Genomic DNA, 24677 nt, shown 5'->3' on the forward strand with positions numbered 1-24677 from the left:
ATTTGGGAGAGTGCATCCAGAGCATCTGATCTTCCCAAGAGCACCCGTAGGAGCAAACACAAGCAGTCTAGGCTGCTCAACCCTTCCAAAGGCGGGAATTGCCAGCAATCTACAGCAGAGAGCTGAGAATCCTAAGTAGGTCAGAATAGCAGTTGGAAATAGGCTCCCAACAGAACCCAGATCAGGCACAGACTCTCTCTACCAATACAGAATCAGCAACCAAGCAAGGACAGACACACCAAAACAAAATCGCAGAACAGTCTCCTGAACCCCCATGCGAAAATCACAGAGAAAAATCACAAGGTTTACCACCACCCAGGACAGCAAGCTCACCTCAAAAGCCAGCAGCCATGCAGGGGAGAGCCCCAGTGGGAGCAAAACAGGAATGGAAGACAAAAGCTACATCCAAGGGTTGCTGGAGGCAATGACTCAAGAAATAAAGTGAGAAATGGATCAGAAATTGAAAGAGCACAAGGATGAACTATCAAAAGAGATACAGGATATCAAACAAGAGTTGGATGCAAAAATAGAAGCTGCACAAACCTCAGTAAGAAGTGAGATAAACGCCAAATTAGAGGTAATACATACTGAGATCAGTACTCTGAGAACCAACATTGAATCCATAAAGGGATCTATTTCCTCCATGCAAACCACAATAGAAGCCACGGTCAACAGAGTAAATGAAATGGAAGGTAGAGTGTCAGATACAGAAGACAGAATACACCAACTGGACCAAAAAGTGACAGATATGGAAAAATCACTCAAATTAAACCAAAGGGAAATTCAAGAGCAAGCAGATAATGCCAAGAAATTTAACCTTCGCATAATCGGAGTGGACGAAGGTGAGGAATTCCAGAGCAAGGGAATGCAACACCTATTTAACAAGATAATCAGTGAAAATTTTCCCCACCTCAAAAAGGACCATCTTACCTACATTACAGAAGCGTATAGAACACCCAACAAGCAAGATCCCAGGAGAAACACTTCTAGACACATTATAGTAAAAATGATAGATCTGAATAATAAGGAAACAATCCTACATGCAGCAAAAATGAAGAAGGAGCTATACTACAATGGGAAAAAAATTAGAATCACTGCAGATCTCTCCACATAAACAATGAATGCAAGAAAAGCCTGGGAAAGCACCATACGAGCCCTAAAAGCCAAAATAACTGCCAACCCAGACTGATATATCCAGCAAAGCTAGCATTCACATTCGATGGAGAACTGAAAACTTTTAATAGCAAAGAAAAACTAAATGAATACATAAACATTAAGCCAGCATTACAAAGAATTCTAAGAGGGGGGACACAACCTGAAGAAAGCAACCAGGAACTGGGACCTGCCCCAAACGGGCATTACTCAAAGTCTAACTGAGCAAGCACAGGAGGAAAGGAAAGAAGAAAAACTTAGGAAAATGGAATGGCAGGGACAACAATGCATCTCTCTATACTTTCTCTTAATATAAATGGGCTGAATTCGCCAATCAAAAGAAAACGAACTGAGAACTGGATCAGAAAACAAGACCCATCCATCTGTTGCCTTCAGGAGACCCACCTCTCAGCCAAACATACAAGCAAACTCAGAGTGAAGGGGTGGAAAAGGATCTACCAATCAAATGCCTCCAGTAAGAAAGCAGGTGTAGCTATCCTGATATCTGACAAAATAAACTTTTCATTAAAATCAGTACAAGGACAGACACTACATATTAATACAGGGAACAATCCAAGAGGAGGATATAACCATCATCAACTTATATGCCTCAAATATTGGTGCACCCAGATATGTTAAATGCTCTCAAACTTACAGAATAAAATAGATCCCAATACGATAATACTAGGAGACTTTAACACACCACTCTCACCAAAGGACAGGTCTACCAACCAGAGGATTGGCAAAGAAGCTACCGAATTAAGTGAGGCCATACTTCAAGCGGAATTAACTGACATCTACCGAGTATTTCACCCTAAAACAACACAGTACACATTCTTCTCAGCAGCTCATAGAACTTTCTCCAAAATAGACCATCTCATAGTTCATGCAAGGAACTTAAGCAAATACAAAGGGATCAACATAATGCCCTGTATCCTATCTGACCACAGTGGAATCAAGCTAGCTCTCAATAACAAAGCATACCACAGAAATTTCTCTAATACATGGAAATTGAACAGCACACTCCTTAACAATGCCTGGGTAACGGAAAAGATCAGAGAAGAAATAAAGCATTTCCTACAACTCAATGAAAATGAAAACACCTCACAAAGAAACTTGTGGGACACAGCAAAAGCAGTCCTGAGGGGCAAATTTATTGCCCTCAGTGCCCACATCAAGAGAATGGAGACAGACCAAGTAAATAATCTCATGTTGCAATTAAAACAGCTAGAAAAACAAGAAAAAATGGGACCTAAAGTTACTAGACGAAGCCAGATAACCAAATTGAGAGCAGAGATTAACCAATTAGAAAATCAGAAAACCATAGCCAAAATAAACCAAACAAAAAGCTGGTTCTTTGAAAAAATAAACAAAATTGATGGCCCTTTGGCTAGATTAATTAAAAAAAGAAGAGAGAAAACCCATATTAATAGGATTAGGGATGCCACGGGAAACATCACAACACGTACCCAAGATATCCAAACAATTCTAACAGACTACTTTCAAAAGCTATACTCTCTAAAGGAAGAAAATCTGGCTGAAATGGATGCATTTTTAGAGAAATACAAGTTGCCCAAACTGAGCAAAGAAGAAGTTAACCAATTAAATAAGCCAATATCCTATAACGAGATACAGGAAGCTATCAAAAGTCTTCCAACAAAAAAAAGCCCAGGATCAGATGGATTCACAGCGAAACAGAGAAGGAGGGAGCTATCCCAAACTCATTCTACGAAGCCAATATCACACTCATCCCCAAACCAGGCAAAGACCCAACCAAAAAGGAGAATTACAGGTCAATTTCCTTGATGAACACAGATGCAAAGATCCTTAACAAGATTCTAGCTAACAGAATCCAGAAACACATAAAAAAAATTATAAACTATGACCAGGTAGGCTTCATCCCAGAGACACAGGGATGGTTTAACATACGTAAGTCAATAAATGTAATCCAACATATCAACAGAGCCAAGGTCAAGAATCACATGATTATCACCACAGATGCAGAAAAGGCCTTTGATAAAATTCAACATTCATTCATGCTAAAAGCTCTGGAGAAAATAGGAATAAAAGGAACATTTCTAAAAACAATAAAAGCCATTTATGGCAGACCAATAGCCAATATTATACTTAATGGGGAAAAGCTACAACCAATTCTCCTAAAATCAGGAACAAGGCAAGGATGCCCACTATCTCCACTCCTCTTCAATATAGTCCTAGAACCCTTAGCCAGGGCAGTAAGGCAAGAAAAAGACATTAAAGGGATCTGCATAGGGAAAGAAGAAATTAAACTATCCCTTTTTGCAGACGACATGATACTATACCTTCACAATCCCAAAAACTCCATCCCCAAACTCTTAGAAATCATAAATCACTTTGGCAAAATAGCAGGATACAAAATAAACCCACAAAAATCAGTTGCCTTCCTATACACTGATAATGTACAAGAAGAGAGGGAAATAAAGGGAGCAACCCCATTCACAATAACCTCCCAAAAAATAAAATATTTAGGAATTAACCTAACCAAAGATGTAAAAGAACTATTTAATGAGAACTATAAAAAGTTAAAGAAAGAAATTGCAGAAGACACTAGGAAATGGAAAGACCTCCCATGCTCCTGGATAGGCCGACTTAATATAGTAAAGATGGTGATACTTCCAAAACTAATATACAAATTCAATGCAATTCCTATTAAAACCCCAATGACGTACATCACTGAAATACAGAAAACAGTCCAAAAATTCATATGGAACAACAAAAGACCTAGAATAGCCAAAACAATTCTAGGGGATAAAGACAATATGGGAGGGCTATCCATGCCGAACTTCAAACTCTACTACAGAGCTATAATAACAAAGACAGCATGGTACTGGCACAAAAACAGACCTGAAGACCAATGGAACAGAATAGAAGATCCAGAAATAAATCCACAGGCCTACAGCCAGCTGATATTCGACAAAGGAGCCAAAGACATACAATGGAAGAAACACAGCCTCTTCAACCGCTGGTGCTGGGAAAACTGGGCAGCCATATGCAGCCTATCACCATGCACCAACATTAACTCAAAATGGATTAAAGACCTTAACATTAAACCTGAATCTCTGAAACTACTGCAGGACAGAGTAGGAGAGACACTTGAACTAATAGGCACAGGAAGGAACTTCCTGAACAGAGTCCTAGGGTCACAACAAGTTGGAGAGAGACTCGACAAATGGGACTACCTTAAAATAAAAAGCTTCTGCACAGCTAATTCTATCGCAACTAAGCTAGAAAGACAACCAACTAATTGGGAAAAAATATTTACCAGCAATATATCAGACAAGGGGTTAACATCCTGTATATACAGGGAACTCAAGAAACTAATCCCTCCCAAACCTAACAAACCAATTACTAAATGGGCAAGGGAACTAAAGAGGGACTTCTCAAATGAAGAAATAAAAATGGCAAAGAAACACATGAGGAAATGTTCATCATCCCTGGTGGTGAAGGAAATGCAAATAAAGACAACCTTACCCCAGTCAGAATGTCCCACATCCACAAATCAGCCAACGACAAATGCTGGAGGGGATGTGGAGAAAGAGGAACCCTATTACACTGCTGGTGGGAACGTACACTTACACAACCACTTTGGAAAGCAGTCTGGAGGGTCCTTAGAAAGCTAAAGATTGACCTCCCTTACGACCCAGTCATACCACTTCTAGGCATCTACCCTGAACAACAGGAACCAATATACAAGGACACATGCACCTCCATGTTTATTGCAGCACTGTTCACAATAGCTAGGATATGGAAACAACCCAGATGCCCCACCACAGATGAATGGATCCAAAAATTGTGGTATCTATACACAATGGAATATTATGCAGCCATTAGAAATGACAAAATAATGGCATTTGCAGGAAAATGGATGGAGCTAGAAGGAATCATGTTGAGCAAGGTAAGCCAAGAACGAAGAGACAAACGGTACATGGTCTCCCTGATAAGTGGATGCTAAATCCAAAATGTTAGGTGATACGACAAAACTAACAGGACTTAAGAAACAAAGAACTCCCACTCATCTGGTTGAACCACTACTAAATATCCCCAGGCTGCTGATCACATATATGGTATATAACATGTGAACACCGTTATATGTTACAGACTGTGATAGACAATTTGCTCCAGGAAAGTTAGAATGAACTTGTGACTTTAAATGAGCATCATTATTCCACAATACTGTGAAATTCCGGAAATTATGTAATCACTTAATCACAAAAAAAAAGAACCTCGGGGAAGGGAGGGAGGGAGGGGATGGTAGGGGGAAAACAATGGAGGGGGTAACAATGTTCAAGAGGAAGTGTACTCATTACCTCACTCATGTAACCTCACTCATGTGTGTGTGTAACAACCTAACATTTCCAATGATTAAACTTCTTGCTTCAGATCCAGATCCAGAGCTGGAAGATGGTGCCAGTCCCTATGCTGGTTTCAGTTCTGGTTGGTTCCGGTTGGAGTTCAGGGGTTGCTTGAATAGAATGACTGGAGCTGGCCCTGCAGCTGCAAGAGGTATAGAGAAGATCCAGAACCCATATTGATGCCCTCTGACTTTCAGATCGAGCTCTGACCTGTTTGTCACCCCAGAAGTTGATGTCAGCCCTGACTGCATCCACAAAGTGATTGTCTGGTTAATTGCCACCACCCACAAAAACTTTCCCATAGGTTATACACACCCCTCTCCCCTTGTATCATCTTGCCTTGTGTGCATAGTAGGGCTGGCTTTTCTTTCCCTCAAACCCAAAGGACCTAGCTTAGTCACCCTCACCTGTGTCCTATGCCTCAGAATTTCCAGATGTTCCAGGTGAGTTTTTTATATAAACATTCAGGCCTTGTCTCCAGTTCGCTTTTCGTTCTAGAATATACCCTTGGCAGTCTTCAGTGAGCTCTGAGTCCTGGGCATTTGCATCCAGCTCTTCTGCCCACGCAGTTTTAGATTTCAAATGACAGCCTCTGTCATCTGCAGTCTGCTGTGGAGGCATGTCACAGAGTTCCTGAGGATAATCATGGGATAGAGTTGGCATCAGAGTGTGTCCCAAACAATTCTTTGATGTCCCCATCTGGGCACTGCACTGCTGCTGGGATTCCTTCCTCTATTAGCCAGGAGATCATGCCTGTCCCTTCCAGCCCAGTGGAAGTCATTCAGGTCCCAGGTCATAGAGGAGTTCCTGATAGAAGCTTCCTTAGTTGGTTCACCTTAATGCCCTCCCTTCTCTGCCAGTGGACACTGGCCTGCCTGTCAACTCCATCTTATGAGGAAATTGTGTGTGTGTACACACACTCTTGTGCATGTGGTTACCTACCTACTTGCCTGCCTGCCTTCTAGTACAGGGGCCTGAACTCAGTGTTTCATGGGCTCACCTGGCTTTTGTTTGTTTGTGTTTTGTGCTGCACCAGGGCCTTGGACTCATGGTCTGGGCAGCCCTTGAGTTTTTTTTGCTATACTTTGCAATGTTTTTCTTAAGTAGAGATAAAATTTTCATGGGCATTGCTGCTTCAGCTACCTTCGAACCGTGATCCTCAGCTCTCTTATCTTCTCAGTAGCTATTACAAACCTTACTCAGCTTTCTTGTTCAAGGGTGGTACCATGCTACTTGTGCCACACACTCTAGTTCCAGGTTTTTGCCTGTTAATTGGAGATCAGTTGCATGGCATTTTTTCCCCTGTGGTGGGTTCAACCTTGATACTCTAGTCTCAACCATGTGAGTTACCAGGATTACAGGCATGAGCCACCAATGCTAGGCTAGAACTTCACTTCTATACGAGACACAGAAAGATGCTCTTACCTCTTCATCAAGTTCTGGGTATTCCACACCGTCTTTTATGGGACCTGGGAAGAAATAGAGTAACTGTCAGTGTGTTGCTAGTCCACTGACTGAAAAGTGCTCAGGGAGCTTTTCTGGCTCAGGATATTGGCCCATGAAGCTAAGTGGTTGATGATCATAGACTAAGTTGTTGCTGTATTGTCTTCCTGCATGGAGAAGAGATGGAGAAGATGACCAGCAAAGAAATTTAACACAGAAACCCAAACCATGCATCTAATGACATCTGAACCCAAAATGGACAATCTAAAATTACATTATATATACAAAAATTTCCAATAGAAGCGTCTCCTCATTCTTTGTACACACTTTGAAACTCATCTCAAAGCTTGTTCAAATATTGAAAGGCAATTTCAGTTTTTGAGCATTCCATCATGGTCCTACCTATTCCAACATGGTCCTGTGTTTTAGAGGATTCCCAGTTAAACGCCATCAGCATGAACTGGACTCCATTTTAGTAAATTTCTTGTATCATATTTTATCACACCTTTTTGTCAAAATATGTCAAATATAGAAGATGAGGCAATATTAAAATAGAACAACATTTAACAATAAAATAAAATAGAACAACATAGCCAGGCACCAGTGGTACCTGTAATCAAAGCTACTCAGGAGTCTCAGATCTGAGGATCATGGTTTAAAGCAAACCTGGGCATGAAAGAAAGTCCATGAGACTCTTGTCTCCAACAAACTGCTCAGAAAAAGCAGTTATTGGTGTTATTGCTCAAGTGGTAGAGGGCTAGCCTTGAGGAAAGACGAGCTAAGGGACAGAACCCAGGCACTGAGTTCAAGCCCCAGGATTGACCAAAAACTTAAAAAAAAGAACAACTTAATATGACAACCTTTTTTTTTTTCAGTTTGTCATCCTCATAGTAATGTGTGCATACCACACCCTTACATTTCCCTGTGGTCAGGAGAAGCAGGCGACTTTGAGCCCCTCTTCCTGAAATTGTGTCCTTAACAACACAGAGCCTAGCTGGGTATCAGTGGCTCATGCCTGTAATCCTAGCTACTCAGGAAGCTGAGATCTGAGGATCATGGTTCAAAGCTAGCCTGGGCATGAAAGTCTGTGAGACTCATCTCCAATAAACCACCAGAAAAACAGAAGTAGTGCTGTGGCTCAAGTGGTAAAGCACTAACTGAAGAGCTGAAGGACAGTGCCCAGGCCCAGAGTCCAACCCCCATGACCAACAACAACAACAAAAATAAGAAGACAGAACCTTCCATCCCTACCTTAGCTTAGCTTCAGCTAAGAAACCTTACCCAGAACACATTTTAAAAAGGATACCAAGAAATCCACAAACCATTGTTTTCTGATGAAGGTTTGAGTATTTAAAGATCTAAGCGATGAAGTTTTTCTCTTTGATTTCTATGCAGTAAGGCAAACAAAATTAATTGGTTTTGAGCTGCAGCTGGAGATTCCCCTTATAATCCTAGCTACACAGGGGCTAAGATATGAGGATCACAGCTGAAAGCTAGCCTAGACAAAAATATCTGAAAGACTCCCTACATAACCAGCAAAATACTGGAAGTGAAGGACGCATGACTCAAGTGGTAAGACACCAGTTGTTTGAAAAAAAAAAAAAAGCTAAGCAAGAGCCTCAGAAAGGCCCTGAGATCCAACCCCAATATTGGTAAAGAGAGGAGGAAAGTTTAGTGGTTACTTGAACTGAGGGACACAGGATTGATTAGCAAGTATTATACCATGTCAGCCACATCTCCAGAATTTTTTGGCTTTGCCTTTTCTTGAGTAGGATTTTGCTCTGTGTGTGTGTGTGTGTGTGTGTGTGTGTGTGTGTGTGTGTGTGTGTGTGTGCGTGCGTGTGTGCATGCATGTATGCAAACATGCACTGGTCATGGCCCTACTGAATTGTGGTTCTCCTGTTTGTTTGGTTTTTCCTTTTTTTAAAATTTTATTTTATTTTATTTGTGAACATACTGTACAGAGGGGTTACAATTACATGGGCAAGGTAAGTGGTTCTCCTGTTTTCATGCCTCCTATGCAGCTGAATTCAGTAACACCTTGTCAGGCATTTTGCTAACTTTTGTGCATTGAGTTCCCTTCAGCTATGATTTCCCTCAATTTTTTTTCTTTTTTTTTATTGTGAAAATACCATACAGAGAAATTACAATTACATGGGCAAGATAATGAGTACATTTCTTATCAAGCTTTGTTGCCTCCTCCTTTGTTTCCCCTTCCCATCCCTTCCCATCTTCCTCCCCCATCCTCCCTTCCCCCCGCCCTCCCCATTGCCCATACCCCTCCTACCCCCCAAACCAAACTTGTAAAGTTCATTTTTTGACATAACATCTTGTACATCTCATTGTTGCAATGGGTGCATCTGTATCCTAGGATCACAAGCAGGAGCCAGTGTACCTGACCTAAGACATCAATTTTTAAGTATAAGCAGTATTTTCTTTGAATGGCATGTTAATACTATGTGACTTAACAGCTGTCATTCTAGAAATAGTATTACTTTTTGGTAACATGCAGTTAAAAACCAAGAATTTATTTAATGAAAAACCTAAGTAGTAGGATGAGTCAAGTAAGCCCAAATCCTTTAGGTTGACTACCAAGCTACATGGAAATATTGTTCAATCTAATACATATACATCTTTCTGCTTGCAACACACTATCCTTTGTAGAGAAAGAAGAAATAAACAAAATTTGAAGAATTGTCTAAAGACTAACATTCACATAATGGGACATGAAATGTTCTATCTATCACAAACTCAGTATGTACTATAAGATTCTTTGGTCATCTGACCAGTCAGTCTTTCTGCCCATTTTGAAGTCCATTATGTTGATAACTTCTTTATGTGCACACCAAAATGACTATCAGACCCACCAACGGGATGACTCCACTTATCATTTGAACAGGATTTACATCTCAAATAGCATTTATCAAGATCCTTGAATGGATTTTTTGGCAAAATATATGATCTACTAATGCTAGGTCTTGATATAATGTAATGAATTTTTGAAAATACTGGTCTCCTACAACTGAAAGTGTCCATAAATCTTATGATATCCTTTCTGGCACCTGTTTCTACTGCATGTGTTACATGTCCATGGAAGTGGTGGCTGCGCAGATCACACTATCTAGTAAAGAGTGACATAGCTCATCATCATAAAGTAGAGGCATGGGCTGGCTACCAATGCTCTAAAGTTTGGGTGTACAAGAGACTTTCCACCCAAATATGGAAATCATTCTAAAAACAACTTTTTAAGTCCTTGTTTATTACCTCTCTAGGATCTTCATCAAACATGATTTGAGCCTTTTATTGTTCATGGTGACAATATTCTAATTTGTGCTAAAATATTTGGTCAGATTTTATGTTTGAGTCCAGCTTCTTCTAAGATATGAATCAAGAGCTTACTGAATTTGGCCACACTGTCTTGCAAGGCCACTTGTACCTCAAAGAATATATGAATACGCCAGAAATATTAATGGTATATTATGGTATATTACATGCTTTGGGTGTCAAAGTTTGCATGTAAAAACTTCCTATTACCATCTTGGTTTATGTGACAAGGCAACTTGATATCCCTGGCAGACAGCATCTATGAGCTCCATAGGCTTGAAGGTAGTCAAGCACAGCTTGCTTACATGGGGATGCTATAAAAAAAAAAAAAACAGTCTCTGCAATGACTGAATCTTAACATCATTTTGGTAGTTGGCAGAAATGGCATTGGCTTACATAAACGAGCTCACGGGTTCTATTTCCTACATGAAGTTTTTTGAGAGCTTCGGTCATTCATTTGCTTGGGTTAGCTTCTCCCCTGGTTTGAGCAATGTTTGTGTGGGGGTGGGGGGAGAACAAATTTAACTTGTTGCTTCTTAAGAGGAGTAGGTGACTTCATATATAGAAAGTCTGAAGTGTGTCTTTATGATGGATTTTGTGTCTCAGGAAGTTATTGAGGGCTATTATTTGCTTAGGTGTAAGGTGGAAGTAGGTTCTAAGAAAATACATACCTCATACAGATGCACAGTCACACATCCATTCAGTCAGGAAACACAGAATCCCAGAAAATCCCAGCAATCTCAAAGTACACAAGCCCTTCATGAACAAGATTTCTTCCAGAAACTTGACCAGGAGAAACTTGACAGCCAACTTTTATCCAACACTTGTATTATATTAGTTCTCTTCAGAAACTCAAAATCAGGATGGCTTTGCAAAACAGAAATCAGTTGGTCTATCACACTTAGCCTTACTTAACATCTGATTTTTCTTCCTTAACATGGTAGTAACTGTAGAGCACTTACTTGCTTTGTGGAACCGGGATGCCATCTGAAATGATAGGAATATAGATATTAGCAGGATGACTTACATTTTTATTTAGACATATTTGCACATGCTCTTAGTACTCTGACTATTGGAAAGATATGAGAAATCATAGCAAAGTCAAAAGGATCTCAAAATCAGGGGTAAGGTAATTGTATAGAGAACCCCAAAAGTCTTTTGTAGAGGATGTATATCACAACTCCATTTAGGTCATCCACCAGTCATCAAATACTTAATCCAAACAAGAATCATTTCCAAAAGAGATCACTTGCGTGAAGATTTTAATGCAATACTACCACCTGCAAATGTCTGTCTGCAACAGATAGTATTTGTTAAGGGTCTACACTTCTACCACACCAGAAGAAAAATCTGGTATGAATAGTGGACACTGTGGAGGTTTGCTGAGACTGGTGTTACTGTGGTGGGTGAATGAGCTCAGTCCAAATACTCATTACACTAGCGCCCTACCACTTAAGCCATGCTTCTGAATCCTTTTTTGGCTTTCTTTAATTGGTCTTGCTTTGGGGCTGGATTAATGTTGTGTACTGTGATTTTCTTATTCATGCTTTTCGAGTGGCTGAGATGGCAAGTGTGCACTGTCACACCAGGTGTTTTATTGGTTGAAGTGGGTCTCATGGACCCAGGCTCAGGCTGCCTTGAAAGGGCAATCTTCCCCCTCTAAGCCTCCTGAGTAGTAAGACTGCAGGCATGAGTCACTGCAAATCAAATGTGTTTTCATAGCTAAACCTAATTTAAAAACAGATAATAAACAAAGCAACATTCAATTTCAGGCAAAAAAAGGTTGTCTTACTAATTCTGTGGAAGCCTCAACAGGCACATTTGGGGCATCTAGAAATAAAACAAAGAATTTTAGGTTAATCTTTAATTAAATATGACTTGGTAGTTTCTCAATCAAATCAAGTTGACAACCAGGACTAATGAGCATAGGTAGCCTGGATAGAGACATACCCCTTTTCACCCATCTTTCCAAAGAACCAGATGGTAAGTTTCATTGTTTTTGTAACAATTACCTTTTATTTAAAAGGTTCAGAGGCTTTCAGGACTGTTTAAATTACTTAAGAGTTTCTCTTGTATTACTTTCCTTACCACTTCCTAAACATTTTAATTACCAATTTCGAATCACACACACACACACACACAAACACAGACAGACACACACACACACACACACACACACACAAATTTCCTTTCTCTAAGTTACTTTGTAAGCATTGCTTGCGTTTCACAAATTTATTCTACTGGAATTTTTACTTCCTTTAACTCAGAAATCTATGAATATCAATGGAGACTTCTTTGTTCCAAGAGAATTCAAAAGCAGGCATGTGACAAAATTATTCCTCCTATACATCGGTCACGTGACTACTGATATCTCCTTGAAATAAAACAACTAATGATTGTGCTGAAAATGTCTTTTTCATTTTGGTAGTACTAACATTTGAGCTCAAAGCTTTGTGCTTATGAAGCAGGTACTCTCCCAGCCAGTTCTGCATCCCCTCGGTGTTCCATACTACTGTCCAGAAAGAGTAAGTACTCAGCCTTTTTCATGGGACTCTTTTTGTGGTGAGAAACAGCATCGCCTCTTGGATTTAGTATTTAGAAATTTATCTGAGGCTCCATTCCTACCTGTGCAAAGCCTCATTATCAATGCAGGTAAGATACTAAGACATCCCAGGGTTTTTTCCTGATCTTACAGCCTATGTATGTGGATAGCCCATGCAAGAGTGCATTGCTCACTACGTACTCAGTATTTCCTTCAACATTTGTCCCATCACCTTATATAATCCCAAGAGAAACACTGCATATGACTTTTTACACCAAATGTCTGTAAGACAATACTGTCTTCACTATGGAAGTTGGCTTTACTTCACATATACACCACTGTGCATATAGAAATATCAGACAGACAGAGTGATACCTTGCATGAAAAGAGGCACTGAGGGAGCTGCATTCCTGTCATATTTCCCTTCCCATGGCTTCCACGTCTTCACCATAAATATTGTCTCTCTCTTTTTATATTTGTTTCTTTTTTTGCTGGTCCTGGTGACTGTCCCTGAGCATTTCGTGCTCAAACCTAGTACACTACCGCTTGAGCTGCAACTCCACTTCCAGCTTTTCAGTAGTTTATTGGAGATGATACATTATACAGGTCTCTGGACATTCACAAATGTGAAAGACCAAAAGAAGTATGTTCTCAGGAAAGGAACACAAAGGTATACCATTACAATAACAGTTTTTAAAATGCATCTGCCCTGAGGTGAGATGTGAGAATGACATTCATGATCAAACTCGGCTTGTAGCAGTACTGATTAGGTCAATGAAAGCTTTCACTGATTAAAAATTCTCCTGCAAGTTTTCAGTTTCCTCTCTCTCTACTGGCAACAGTATGTCACATAATTCTTGTCTCTGACTCAAGCTAATGATTAAATTTCCATAGCACCTTTCAGGATGTCTGGTGTTGACAGCACCACGGGGAGTAGACAGACTTCATTTGGGGTTCCTGGTGCCACCTTTGAAGATCTTTGGATCTCATCAATCTTGAAGGTTACTAAGGAAGATAGTTGCAGATAATGGTGTAATAAATCAGCTTCACAACAGAAAACCAAAAGAAAATAAATTAGGCAGAATTTATACTTCTCATGTATGGTTTCCCATTTTTCTACAGCACAATCCATGCCTGTAAGATGGGGGCTCCAGAGGTTCATGGTTACTGGGTTGTGGTCCCTTTTTCCTTTCATCCATCACTCCACACACACTTTCAAACTGGGTTTCAGCTCTGCTAATTACTCAAAGGGTCTATTCCATGGAGTTTCACTCCTCCATCTAATATTATACATTCTTACCTAGTCTTCAGGCAGTGATTCCAGAATACTCACCGAATTTTTTCTTCCTTTTCTTTCGCAGCTCTTGCTAATAGGGAAAAAAGAGACTCACAAGGTACAGCTCATGGCGAGTTCTGTTTGCACAGCAATTTGGTTCTCCTGGTAACTTTTCTTTGTGTCTGTGTGCCAGTCCCAAAGCTTGGACTCAGGTCTCCTGAGGTTCTGGCTAAAGGCTGGCACAGTCCGCCTATCCCTCCCTGAGCACCCCCCACCCCTAAGTTCTGGCTTCTTGCTATGTAACTGGAGCTAATTCAGAGCTTGGAGGACTTTCCTGCAGAAGCTGGCTCAAACCTCAATCTTCAGATCTCAGCCTTCTGAGCAGCTAGCTAGGATAACATGTATGAGCCATGAGGACTGAACGCCCCTTGTGACCTGAAGTAAATGAGACTTTGGGACACAGTGGTTAAGACAAAAAATCAAATTACTTTGTTAGGCTTTCCTCTCAGGAAGATGGCCGATTTATAACATATATTTCTCACCATCTTGCTGATTCAGAGTTAAGAATCAGAGTTCCCCCTCTGTTTAGCCTCCAATGAGATTTCCCTAGTTACCAGCCCACCTAGTGAGAACTAACATACCTGACCAGGTACAGGGCATGACTACCATTAATCCCTTCTGAGAGGAGGTGTGTCTTATCTCCTTATCTACTAAAGTGGACCTGGTGATTTCCAAGTTTCCCACTTCTTCAACACCTCTCTATCCTGTGTTAGGAAGCTTTCAGCACACCACCCTTGGAAGAATACAGTCAAACCATGCCCCAACCACAAAAACCCTGGAAGCAATCACAGGCCACACAAGTTTTTTACTGTTGTGTTGAGTAGTTGAGTGGAAATTATAAAATTACACTTAAACCTAAGTGCAACAATTTCTCCAGATATAAGGTCCTAGTGTGTTTTTTATAACCTAATGTTTCCAATTATTAAAATTCCTCCCTCAGATTTGTTGATAAGATTCTATCTCTGTTTCATTTTTCATAACTGGTATTATTTTTATGTGGTGGCATTAAGAAACTTAAAGAGAAAAACAAAAGTACCATTTATATTTCAAAGTACAGTTATCTTACCTCCACAGGCTGGTTGGTCAATTTTTCATCACATGAATCTAGAAGGACACAAAATAATGCTTAGCTCATTGCAGATTATTTCTCATTAATGTCTCAGAGAACTTAGTGTGTTGTGGAGGAAGGTTTGCATGACGACTCTATAGGGCCCAACTCTATAGGGCTATGGTTGACCAACAACCACAGGTTGAACTGCAAAAGCTGCAGAAGCAAAGGAACAATAAAGAACAGGGCTTCTAGCTTTCCAAAGAAGTCCAACTACTCTAAGCAATGTAAAGCAACATATCTTTCATGGAGTCAAAACTTAAATTGACCTGAAAATTAAATGACTAAATCTTGTCTCTTCTTCAGACCATTTTGATGGTAGGTAGAACTGACACAGCCTTGACATCTATCAACCTTTCAATTTCAATCAGGAATTGCTTCTGGTTGAAATTGGCTTGATATATATCGAAGTCCATATATGCAAATCTGTATTTATTATATTGAATTTGCCTCAGGTGCTGTTTACATTTAACTTGTGTAGTGGGTAGAACAAAGTATAGGTACATGTACCCATTTACCCTCTGTTATAGAAGCAGTACTTAAGAGTTTTTTCACTGTCATAATGTTATTTTCTTAAATAACTACTCTATAAAGTCTCTATAAATCATACGCAATGTTCATGCCTGTACTCTAAAAAGTCTAGATCCAGCTGGGCTAGAGAATCTTCCTCAGTGGAAGATATATTCTACTCAGTGGAAGAAAAAAAATTAAATAAGGAGCAGGAAAGAAATGAGAAGCAATACAGCAATAAGACAAGATGCAAACATAAAGGGGATCCAAATAGGGAAAGAAGAAGTAAAACTCTCCCTCTTTGCAGATGACATGATCTTGTATTTAAAGAATCCCATAGACTCCACTCCCAAATTACTCAAGCTGATTCAAAACTTTGGCAAAGTAGCAGGGTATAAAATTAACCCCCCAAAATCAATGGTTTTTCTGGATGCCAACATTGAGAAAAGTATGGCTTAAATTAGGAAAGCAACTCCACATGTAATAGCCCCACAAAATATAAAATACCTAGGAATTAACTTAACCAAAGAAGTAAAGGAACTCTATGATGAAAACTTTAAAAACTTGAAATAGGATATCAAAACAGAACATAGAAAAATAGTAAAAACTCCCTTGCTCCTGGATTGGAAAGATCAACATTGTGAAAATGGCAATACTTCCCAAGGCTATCTACAAATTCAATGCGATACCTATCAAAATTCCAACCTCATTCTTCAAGGAAATAGAAGAGGCAATCCAAAAATTCATATGGAACAATAAAAGACCCTGAATAGCAAAAACGCTCCTCAACGGAAAGAACACTGCTGGAAGAATATCAATACCAAATTTCAAGCTCTACTATACAGCTGGGTATGGGCACAAGAACAGACCTCCAGACCAATGGAATAGAATTGAAAACCCACAAATGAACCTACAGACTTATAGTCATCTAATCTTCGATAAGGGAGCTAAAACAATAGAATGGAACAAAGACAGCCTCTTCAGTAAATGGTGCTGGCAAAATTGGTTAACTATTTGTAGAAAACTAAAGCTAGATCCTTATATATCACCCTGCACCAGAATCAACTCCAAATGGATCAAAGACCTCAGAGTCAAAGCTGACACTCTGAAAACATTAAAGGATAGAATAAGAGAAACCCTAGGTCTCCTTGGCACAGGCCAAAATTTTCTTAATAGAGACCCAGAAACACAACAAATCAAAGAAAGGTTGGACAAATAGGATTGCATGAAGTTGCAGAACTTCTGCATGGCAAAGGACATAGCTAGCAAAATCAATAGAAAGCCTATGGATTGGGAGAAGATCTTCACTAGCCATACAATGGACAAGGGTCTCATATCTAAAATATACTTGGAACTCAAAAAATTAAATCCCCTAACAACAAATCTTCAAAGAAACAACTGTCCAGTAAATAAGTGGGCTAAAGACTTAAAGAGAAACTTCTCTGAAGAGGAAAGAAGGATGGCCAATAGACACAAGAAGAAATGCTCTACCTCCCTAGCCATAAAAGAAATGCAAATCAAAACAACATTAAGATACCACCTCACCCCAGTTAGAATGGCAAAAATCAAGAACTCTAATAACAACAGATGCTGGGGGGGATGTAGACAGAAGGGAACCTTACTTCGTTGTTGGTGGGAATGTAAACTTGTTCAACCACTTTGGAAAGCAGTATGGAGGTTCCTCAAAAGACTCCACATAGAGCTCCCCTATGACCCAGCAATCCCACTTTTGGGCATTTACCCAAATGTTTACAAACAAGACCACACTAAAGATACCAGCACAACTATGATTATTGCAGCATTACTTACTATAGCTAAGAAATGGAACCAACCCAGATGGCCCTCAGTAGATGAATGGATCAAGAAAATGTGGTATATATACACAATGGAATTCTATGCCTCCATCAGAAAGAATGACATTGCCCCATTTGTTAGGAAATGGAAAGACTTGGAAAAAATTATATTAAGTGAAGTAAACCAAGCCCAAAGAAACACAGGTCCCATGGTTTCCCTTATTTGCAATATCTAGTATATGTCTAAGTCAAGCAGAAAAGGTCAGATAAGGTGATGTTAGGGAAATGAACCCTAAGATATGTATTCAAATGTTTTTTTTTCTTTCATGGGATTGTTTCTAACGCATTTATAAGATTATTTCTTTGTTGCTTTGTATGTCCCTTACCCATACTAAACCCATGCTTTCACTGTATTTGATGTTGGTATAATTTGTGGAGGGGAAGGGGAAAAACAAATTGTTTAAATAAGGATACAGGTGGACCCATTGCAACAATGAGAAGTAAAAGTCGTTATGTCAAAAACGAACTTTACAACTTTTTGGGGGGGTTAAGTAGGGGGGATTAGGTGGGGGAGCGGGGGAGGTTTGGAAGGGATGGGAAAGGGAAACAAAAGAGGAGGCTACAATGGTTGATAAGAAATGTACTCATTATCTTGCCCATGTAATTGTAACCCTCTGTACAGTATTTCCACAATAAAAAATAAATAAAAATTTAAGAAAAAAGGAATGAGAAGCAATGTCTTCACATTGTGCTAATGGTAATGTAAGGAAACAAGTCAAGCCTGCAAACGCTCCCAGAGTCCCATCACTCAGAATGCTTACTTAGATGCTCAGACACATGATGTTCTAAAACACATGAAATACTTCTTGCATAATTTATACCAAATTGCATCTAATACAAGGAACTCTGTAGTAGATTTTGGCACAAAACTCTTCTGGAACTTGATGTCTGGAACTGAAGGTAGAAGAATCTATCTTCTGATTTTGCTTTGCCAAAGCTTCTGTTCTCCACAACACCTCTAACTATTTCAACATTGTAAAAATAGTATTGAATCTGTTTACTCCATTTAGGAATAAATGTTAAAGAAATTAAATATTAAAATAAACAATAAATTCCATTAAAGAAAAGAAATGGCTGAATCTCAGTAACAGCAACAAGAATTCTGGCATTTTAACCCATGCTAGTTCAGCATGGTCCTCCACAATCGGTTTCTGTGGTCAGCTGAAAAGCAGCAGATATATTCATGGTGTACATTCTGAAGCCACGAGACAGGGAGTATAACTGGGATGCAACTCCCCCAATTCCTCTTTCCATGGTAAACATGGTCATTTTTTCAGCCTGATAGAGCTGTATGTATGTCTGTTTTCAAATAAGTCCAACTTCCTCAGTGAAGAAGCACTTTCTTATAGACGTGTGATGTAAAACATTACATGCAAGTGTTTCTCTTGGGGTTACATAAGTCGAGAGGTAAATATTAGAACATATATCAAGTAAAAAGTGAGAAATGACCTTTCAGGCATCTAAAAGGCACACTCCTGTGTACAGCTACCTACATACACAGGGCTCTGATAGTGATCAGAGAAGATCCTGGGGATGCCCTAGTCTCTCACCTGCAATTGATATTGAGGATTTGCTCAAATAGGAAGGAGAGCCTCAGGTAAATTTCTAAACACCAAGGCCAAAAAGTGATGCTGCTTCTCAACACAAAAGCAAAGAGTCCTGAAAAATGCTAAGATGCTTACTGGTTTTACATGGGAAAAGAAAACAAGGGGGATTATAAGTATGGCTCATGTGCTAAATATAGGATGCCTGCTTCTCAAGCACCAAACCCTGAGTTCAAACTGTACTACTGCCCAGCTATAAACAACTTAATTTGTAAAAAGGAAGAAACTTCAGTGCAATTATTGTTATCTACTGTAAAAAGACATTAGTCATCACAGTGACATATAATCAATGACTTTGTGGAACTTGTCCAGCAAAGTAGGGGAAAAAATTAACTAAAATGTAGAGTAACTACAATAAGAGTAACAATCTTGAGGTTTCTAGAGAATGAGTTTGTCACACGTCCACTTTTGAATTCCTGTGGAACAAACAAGAACCTCAACTGGCATTTCTAAAACTCCTATAAAATTCCAGTAGAATAAATTGCTGACACAAGGAAAGAATGCTTACAAAGAATGGAAGCAACATATTATAAAATGACTACTGAAATTAATAATTGAAGGCTTTAATTAGGTCTGGATTAAAAGGCAATCCAACAAAAATTCACAAAGTAGTTTTTTAAAACCGTAAAATTCTCAGAAGTTCTCTCAAATTTTTAATGCAACATAATTATTACAAAAGCAATGAAACCAAAATCTGGTTCTTTGAGAAGACCAGTAAAACTGGCATGTCCCTATAATGGCTACATGATGATTAGTCTTAGTCGTGGGTTATCAACTTGATACAATGAGAAACAATCACTGCATGACTAGCATGCTTCAGAATATGCCTATCAAGATGTTTCAAGAAAGAATTGAGGCATCAGGACTTTGACCTTATGAGTAGATCGCTCCCTTGGTGGGATTCAAAATAGGTAGGGCTAGTGGACGACGGTGAACAGTACGAAAAAGGCCCTAGGAGGAGGAAGGAGGTCACTACGGGTGAAATTAATGAATGAATAATAAGTGAATGGGGACAGCTCTGCTGACCCATGGATATGGAAAGCACACACAGAACATTGTGAACAATTTTATGCCTGATCAATGAAATATACAAATCTTGAGATTTTTACCTTCCAAGGCACAGACAAGACAATTGGAATTACATCATACCTACTAAGTAAGTTAAAGCCGTCTTCGTAACATTAAAGAAAGTGCTAGGTGATGATAATCAAGTTAGTGGAATCACCAAATTCTCAAACGTTAAAACATACATTAGCCATGCGATGAAAAACTGTGTTCCTTAGATATTTTTATCCCATTGAGATAAAAAGTTAAATCTACATGAACTGTCCCACAGGAATGGACCCATAGGCTTTACCTATAGACATAAACTGGAAGAAAACATGATGGCCTTCACAAGGTGGATGGAGTGGACATTTTCATTTCTTCATATAGTGCAATATCATTCCATGTTGAAAGAAATAAGCTCTCTGTGGTCAAAAGGGCATGAAGCAACCATAAATGAACATTGATTTGTGACACCGGTTATGTAGAAAAAGTTACATAACCTGAAATTTCATTTATATAACGTACAAATTGTAGATACCAAGGTGAGTACACATGAGAATCTGGTGGATACCTCACTGATGTGGATATTAACTTATACTTCTACAAAAAGGAAAAACAGCTAAATTACAAGAATTATCGAATCTGTCAAGGTTCAGTACAATACTTGGGTAAGTTACAGACATAAGCTGATCTCTAGCCATAAAGGAAATGCAAATCAAAACAACACTGAGATTCCACCTCACCCCAGTTAGAATGGCCATTATCAAGAATACTAACAGTAACAAATGGTGGATATGTCCAAAGGGGAAGAAACCCTATTATACTGTTGGTGGGAATGTAAACTTGTTCAATGACTCTGGAAAGTAGTATGGGGATTCCTCAAAAGACTACACATAGAGCTTCTCTATGGCCCCAGCAATTACACTCTTGTGCATTTATCCAGTAGAACACAAACAAGGCCATATTAAATCTACCAGCACAACCAGGTCCATTGCAGCATTATTTACCATACCCAGTATATGGAATCAGCCTAGATGCCCCTTGATAGATGAATGGATCAAGAAAATGTGGTACATACACACAATGGAATTAAACCCATCCATCAGGAAGAATGATATTGTACCATTCATAAGGAAATGGGGGAAAAATCATATTAAGCAAAGCCAGACCCGGAAAAACACAGGTTGCATGGTTTCTCTCATTTGTGGTAGCTAGAATGTCCCTATAACTCTGTAAGTAAACACACTGATGGTTTCAAAAAATAAAAACACTGGGACATTATATAGGTCTTTAGGTATTCACACACAGTGAGACCAAAGGAAAGAAAGACAAAGGCACAATACCCATGTGCATCTGATCATGCAAAATAATACTTATTGAAATGACCTCCATGAAATGGAAATAAGGGTTTTTGTCCTTTATTGCTGTTATTGTTTTCTTCTTTTTGTCTTCTTTGTTGGTTTCTCTCTCTTTGGGATGGTAAGGAGGGGCCATAGAAATGGTGGGATAAATATGAGCAAATGTAGCAGTGGTCATCTCTAGACAATATGTTGAAAACTAACTATACAACTTGTGGGTGGGCATGGGAGGGAAAAACTGGGAGAGAGTGAGAGAAGGGGTAACACTGTTCAAAAAGAAATGTACTATTTATCTGGTTTATGCTACTATAACCCTTCTTTTTTCTGATTGAATTTTTTAATACTTTTTGTTGTAAAAATACTGTACAGAGGGGTCACAGTTACATGAGGAAGGCAATGAGTACATTTCCTATCAAGCACTGTTACCTCCTCCTTTGTTTTTCCCCTACAATCCCTTCCTTCCCACCTCCACAACTAACTCTCCTCGCCCCACCCCCAGACCCCACCCCCACTGCCTGAATTGTAAAGTTCATTTTTCAACATAGTGTCCTGTACATCTCATTGCTACAGTGGGTCTTATATCACCTTTTAATAACCATTTTTTAAATGCTGTTGCCATGAAGTGAGATGTAAGAATGACATTCATGATAAAACTCTGCTTGTAGCAGTACTGATTAAGTCAATGAAAACTTTCACTGATTGAAAATTTTGATGGAAATATTCAGTCTTTCTCTCTCTAGTGGTAACAGGTATCACATAATTCTTGTCCCTGACTCAAGAATTCCCACAGTACCTTTTAGTATGCCTGGTTTTGACAGCACCATGTGAGGTGGACAGACTTCATCTGGGATTTTTGATGCCACTTTTGAAGGTCTGCGAATCACACCTAACATGAAAGTTACTAAGGAAGATATTTACAGAAAATGTTGTAATAAATCAGCTTCACCACAGAAAACCAAATCAAAGTAAGTAATGCGGAACTTAAACTTCTGATATGTGGTTTCCCTCTTTTGCAAAGTAGAGCCCATACATGGAAGACTGGGGTTCTAGAAGTTCATGGTTACTATGTTGTGTTCCCTTTTCCCTTCATCCACCAATCTAAGCACACTAGCTCCTCCCACCCTTTAAAAACTGGGTTTCAGCTCGGCTAATTATTCAGAGTCTACTTCATGGAGTTTCACTCCTGCATCCATTATACATTCTTTATCTAGGGGCTATGTCTTCAGGCAGTGATTCCAGAATACTTACCAAATTTCTTCTTATTTTCCTTCTTCTTCGTTTGTACCTCCTGCTGTTGAGGGACAGGGGGGAGACACTCACAATGTACAGCTCTTGGCAAGTTCTTTTTGCACAGATATTTGGTTCTCCTGGTAGTATGGTGTGTGTGTGTGTGTGTGTGTGTGTGTGTGTGTGTGTGTGTGTGTGTGTGTGTGTGTGTGTGTGTGTGTGTGTGTGTGCGCGCGCGCGCGCGCGCGCACGCGCGCAAGTCCCAGAGCTTGAACTTAGTCCTGACACTGTCCCTTGAGCTTTATGGCTGAAGGCTGGCACTTTTACCACTTGAGCCACACCCCCAGTTCTGGTTTCTTGCTAGTTAATTGGAGATAATTCAGAGTCTGGGGGACTTTTTTGTGCAAGCCAACTCAAACTTCAATCCTCAGATTAAGATAGGATTGCATAAGCCACAGGGCCTGAGCTGCCTTGGTGACTTGAAGTAGGATAGACCTCAGGAAAGAAGTCAAAGGACCTATATTCCTTTGCTATGATTTGCCCTCATGAAAATGTCAGCAGGTGGCCACTTTATAATAAGAGTATATTTTCATCATTTTGCTGATTCAGAATTCAGGATCAGTTTTCCCTACTTACCCTTATAATAGGGTTAAGAAAATAGGAGCTAACAGTTCCATGGACAAGTGCCTGAGCATATGTGGTAGCCTTGCTTTATAACAGCCCCTCTTGTGAGAACTAATGTATCTGGCAAAACCATCCTCAATCCCTGAACTTTTGACCTCATCATCTCTCTATGCTGGGTTAGGAATCTTCCAACGTACCACCCTCTGAAGGAACATGGTCAAACCATACACAAAACACGGAGGCCCCCAAGCAGAGAACAATTACGGAAAGCACACAAGTCTTCAGGATTTTTGAGTCAAGCCTCACCTCCACTTCCAGCTTTTTTTCTGGTTAACTGAAGGTAAGTGTTTTCACAGCCAGCCTAAGCTAGCTTCAGACACCAATACTATCAGCCATTTTGGATTTGCTAGGATTATAGGCATGAGCCACCCATTCCAGCCTGGAATTTCATTTGTGTGTAAGAAACAAAAAAAAGTGCACTTACTTCCTCAAAATCCTGGTTTTTTGCGCCATATTTTGTGGGACCTAGGAAGAAATAGAGCAGCTGGCAGTATTTTGGTAATTGGTGATGCAAATCACTCAGGAAACATTTCTGACTGTGGATGTGGGATGGGACGTGTGGGTGGTTGACAAGGATAGATTGAGTTGTTCCTGACCCATTCTTCTGCTTAGAGGAAGGATAGCCATGAAAATATGTAGACATTCAAAAATATGACACTACTACCAACAAAAACCCCACATGTAATCTGTTGTTCTGATTCCTTTCTTTCCTGTCAGTCTTCCACATAGAGGGTCTACCACTGCACTGGGTTCATCTCACACGGCTTCCCACCTGGGATGCTAGCACCTACCTGAGCGGTCTCTGTCATCATTCCTCAAGCTCAGATACTTGTCCGAGACCAAAAGTGGTCCTGCATCTGGAGAAAAATCAGTAGAGACTATGGCTTGGCCCATCCTGACTCTAAGCAGGCAAATCCCTGCTGGCGTACAGAACATCAGCCTTATCTTTCCTTCAGTTTACAGATTTTCCCAAAAACCTCCATGTTCATAGCCTTACTGCCAAAATCATTTCTTTCGCTCAACTCCAACCTTCCTGATCAATGAGAACCCAGAATCAGGCTTGTAGACATAAGCCAGTAAGGTATTCCATCAGCAAGT

General features: G+C 39.7%; 1 protein-coding gene across 1 annotated transcript in view; it reads right to left on the reverse strand.

Moving 5' to 3' along the window:
• LOC122113639 overlaps window positions 1-24473 on the reverse strand; it is a 39993-nt gene extending 15520 nt beyond the window's left edge. The window contains exons 1-9 of the mRNA XM_042686706.1: window positions 24371-24473; window positions 22462-22569; window positions 15255-15292; window positions 14186-14219; window positions 13750-13857; window positions 12103-12140; window positions 11273-11297; window positions 6969-7012; window positions 5951-6176 (exon numbers count right to left, since the gene is read on the reverse strand). Of these exons, the coding sequence (XP_042542640.1) occupies window positions 5958-6176; window positions 6969-7012; window positions 11273-11297; window positions 12103-12140; window positions 13750-13857; window positions 14186-14219; window positions 15255-15292; window positions 22462-22569; window positions 24371-24473 (717 nt within the window). The 3' untranslated portion in view covers window positions 5951-5957. The remainder of the gene's footprint in view (window positions 1-5950; window positions 6177-6968; window positions 7013-11272; window positions 11298-12102; window positions 12141-13749; window positions 13858-14185; window positions 14220-15254; window positions 15293-22461; window positions 22570-24370) is intronic.
• Window positions 24474-24677: the final 204 nt, after the last annotated feature.

This window comes from Dipodomys spectabilis, unplaced genomic scaffold (genome assembly GCF_019054845.1).
Source record: "Dipodomys spectabilis isolate Male_0828 unplaced genomic scaffold, ASM1905484v1 ptg000098l, whole genome shotgun sequence".
NCBI classification, from domain to species: Eukaryota; Metazoa; Chordata; class Mammalia; order Rodentia; family Heteromyidae; genus Dipodomys; species Dipodomys spectabilis.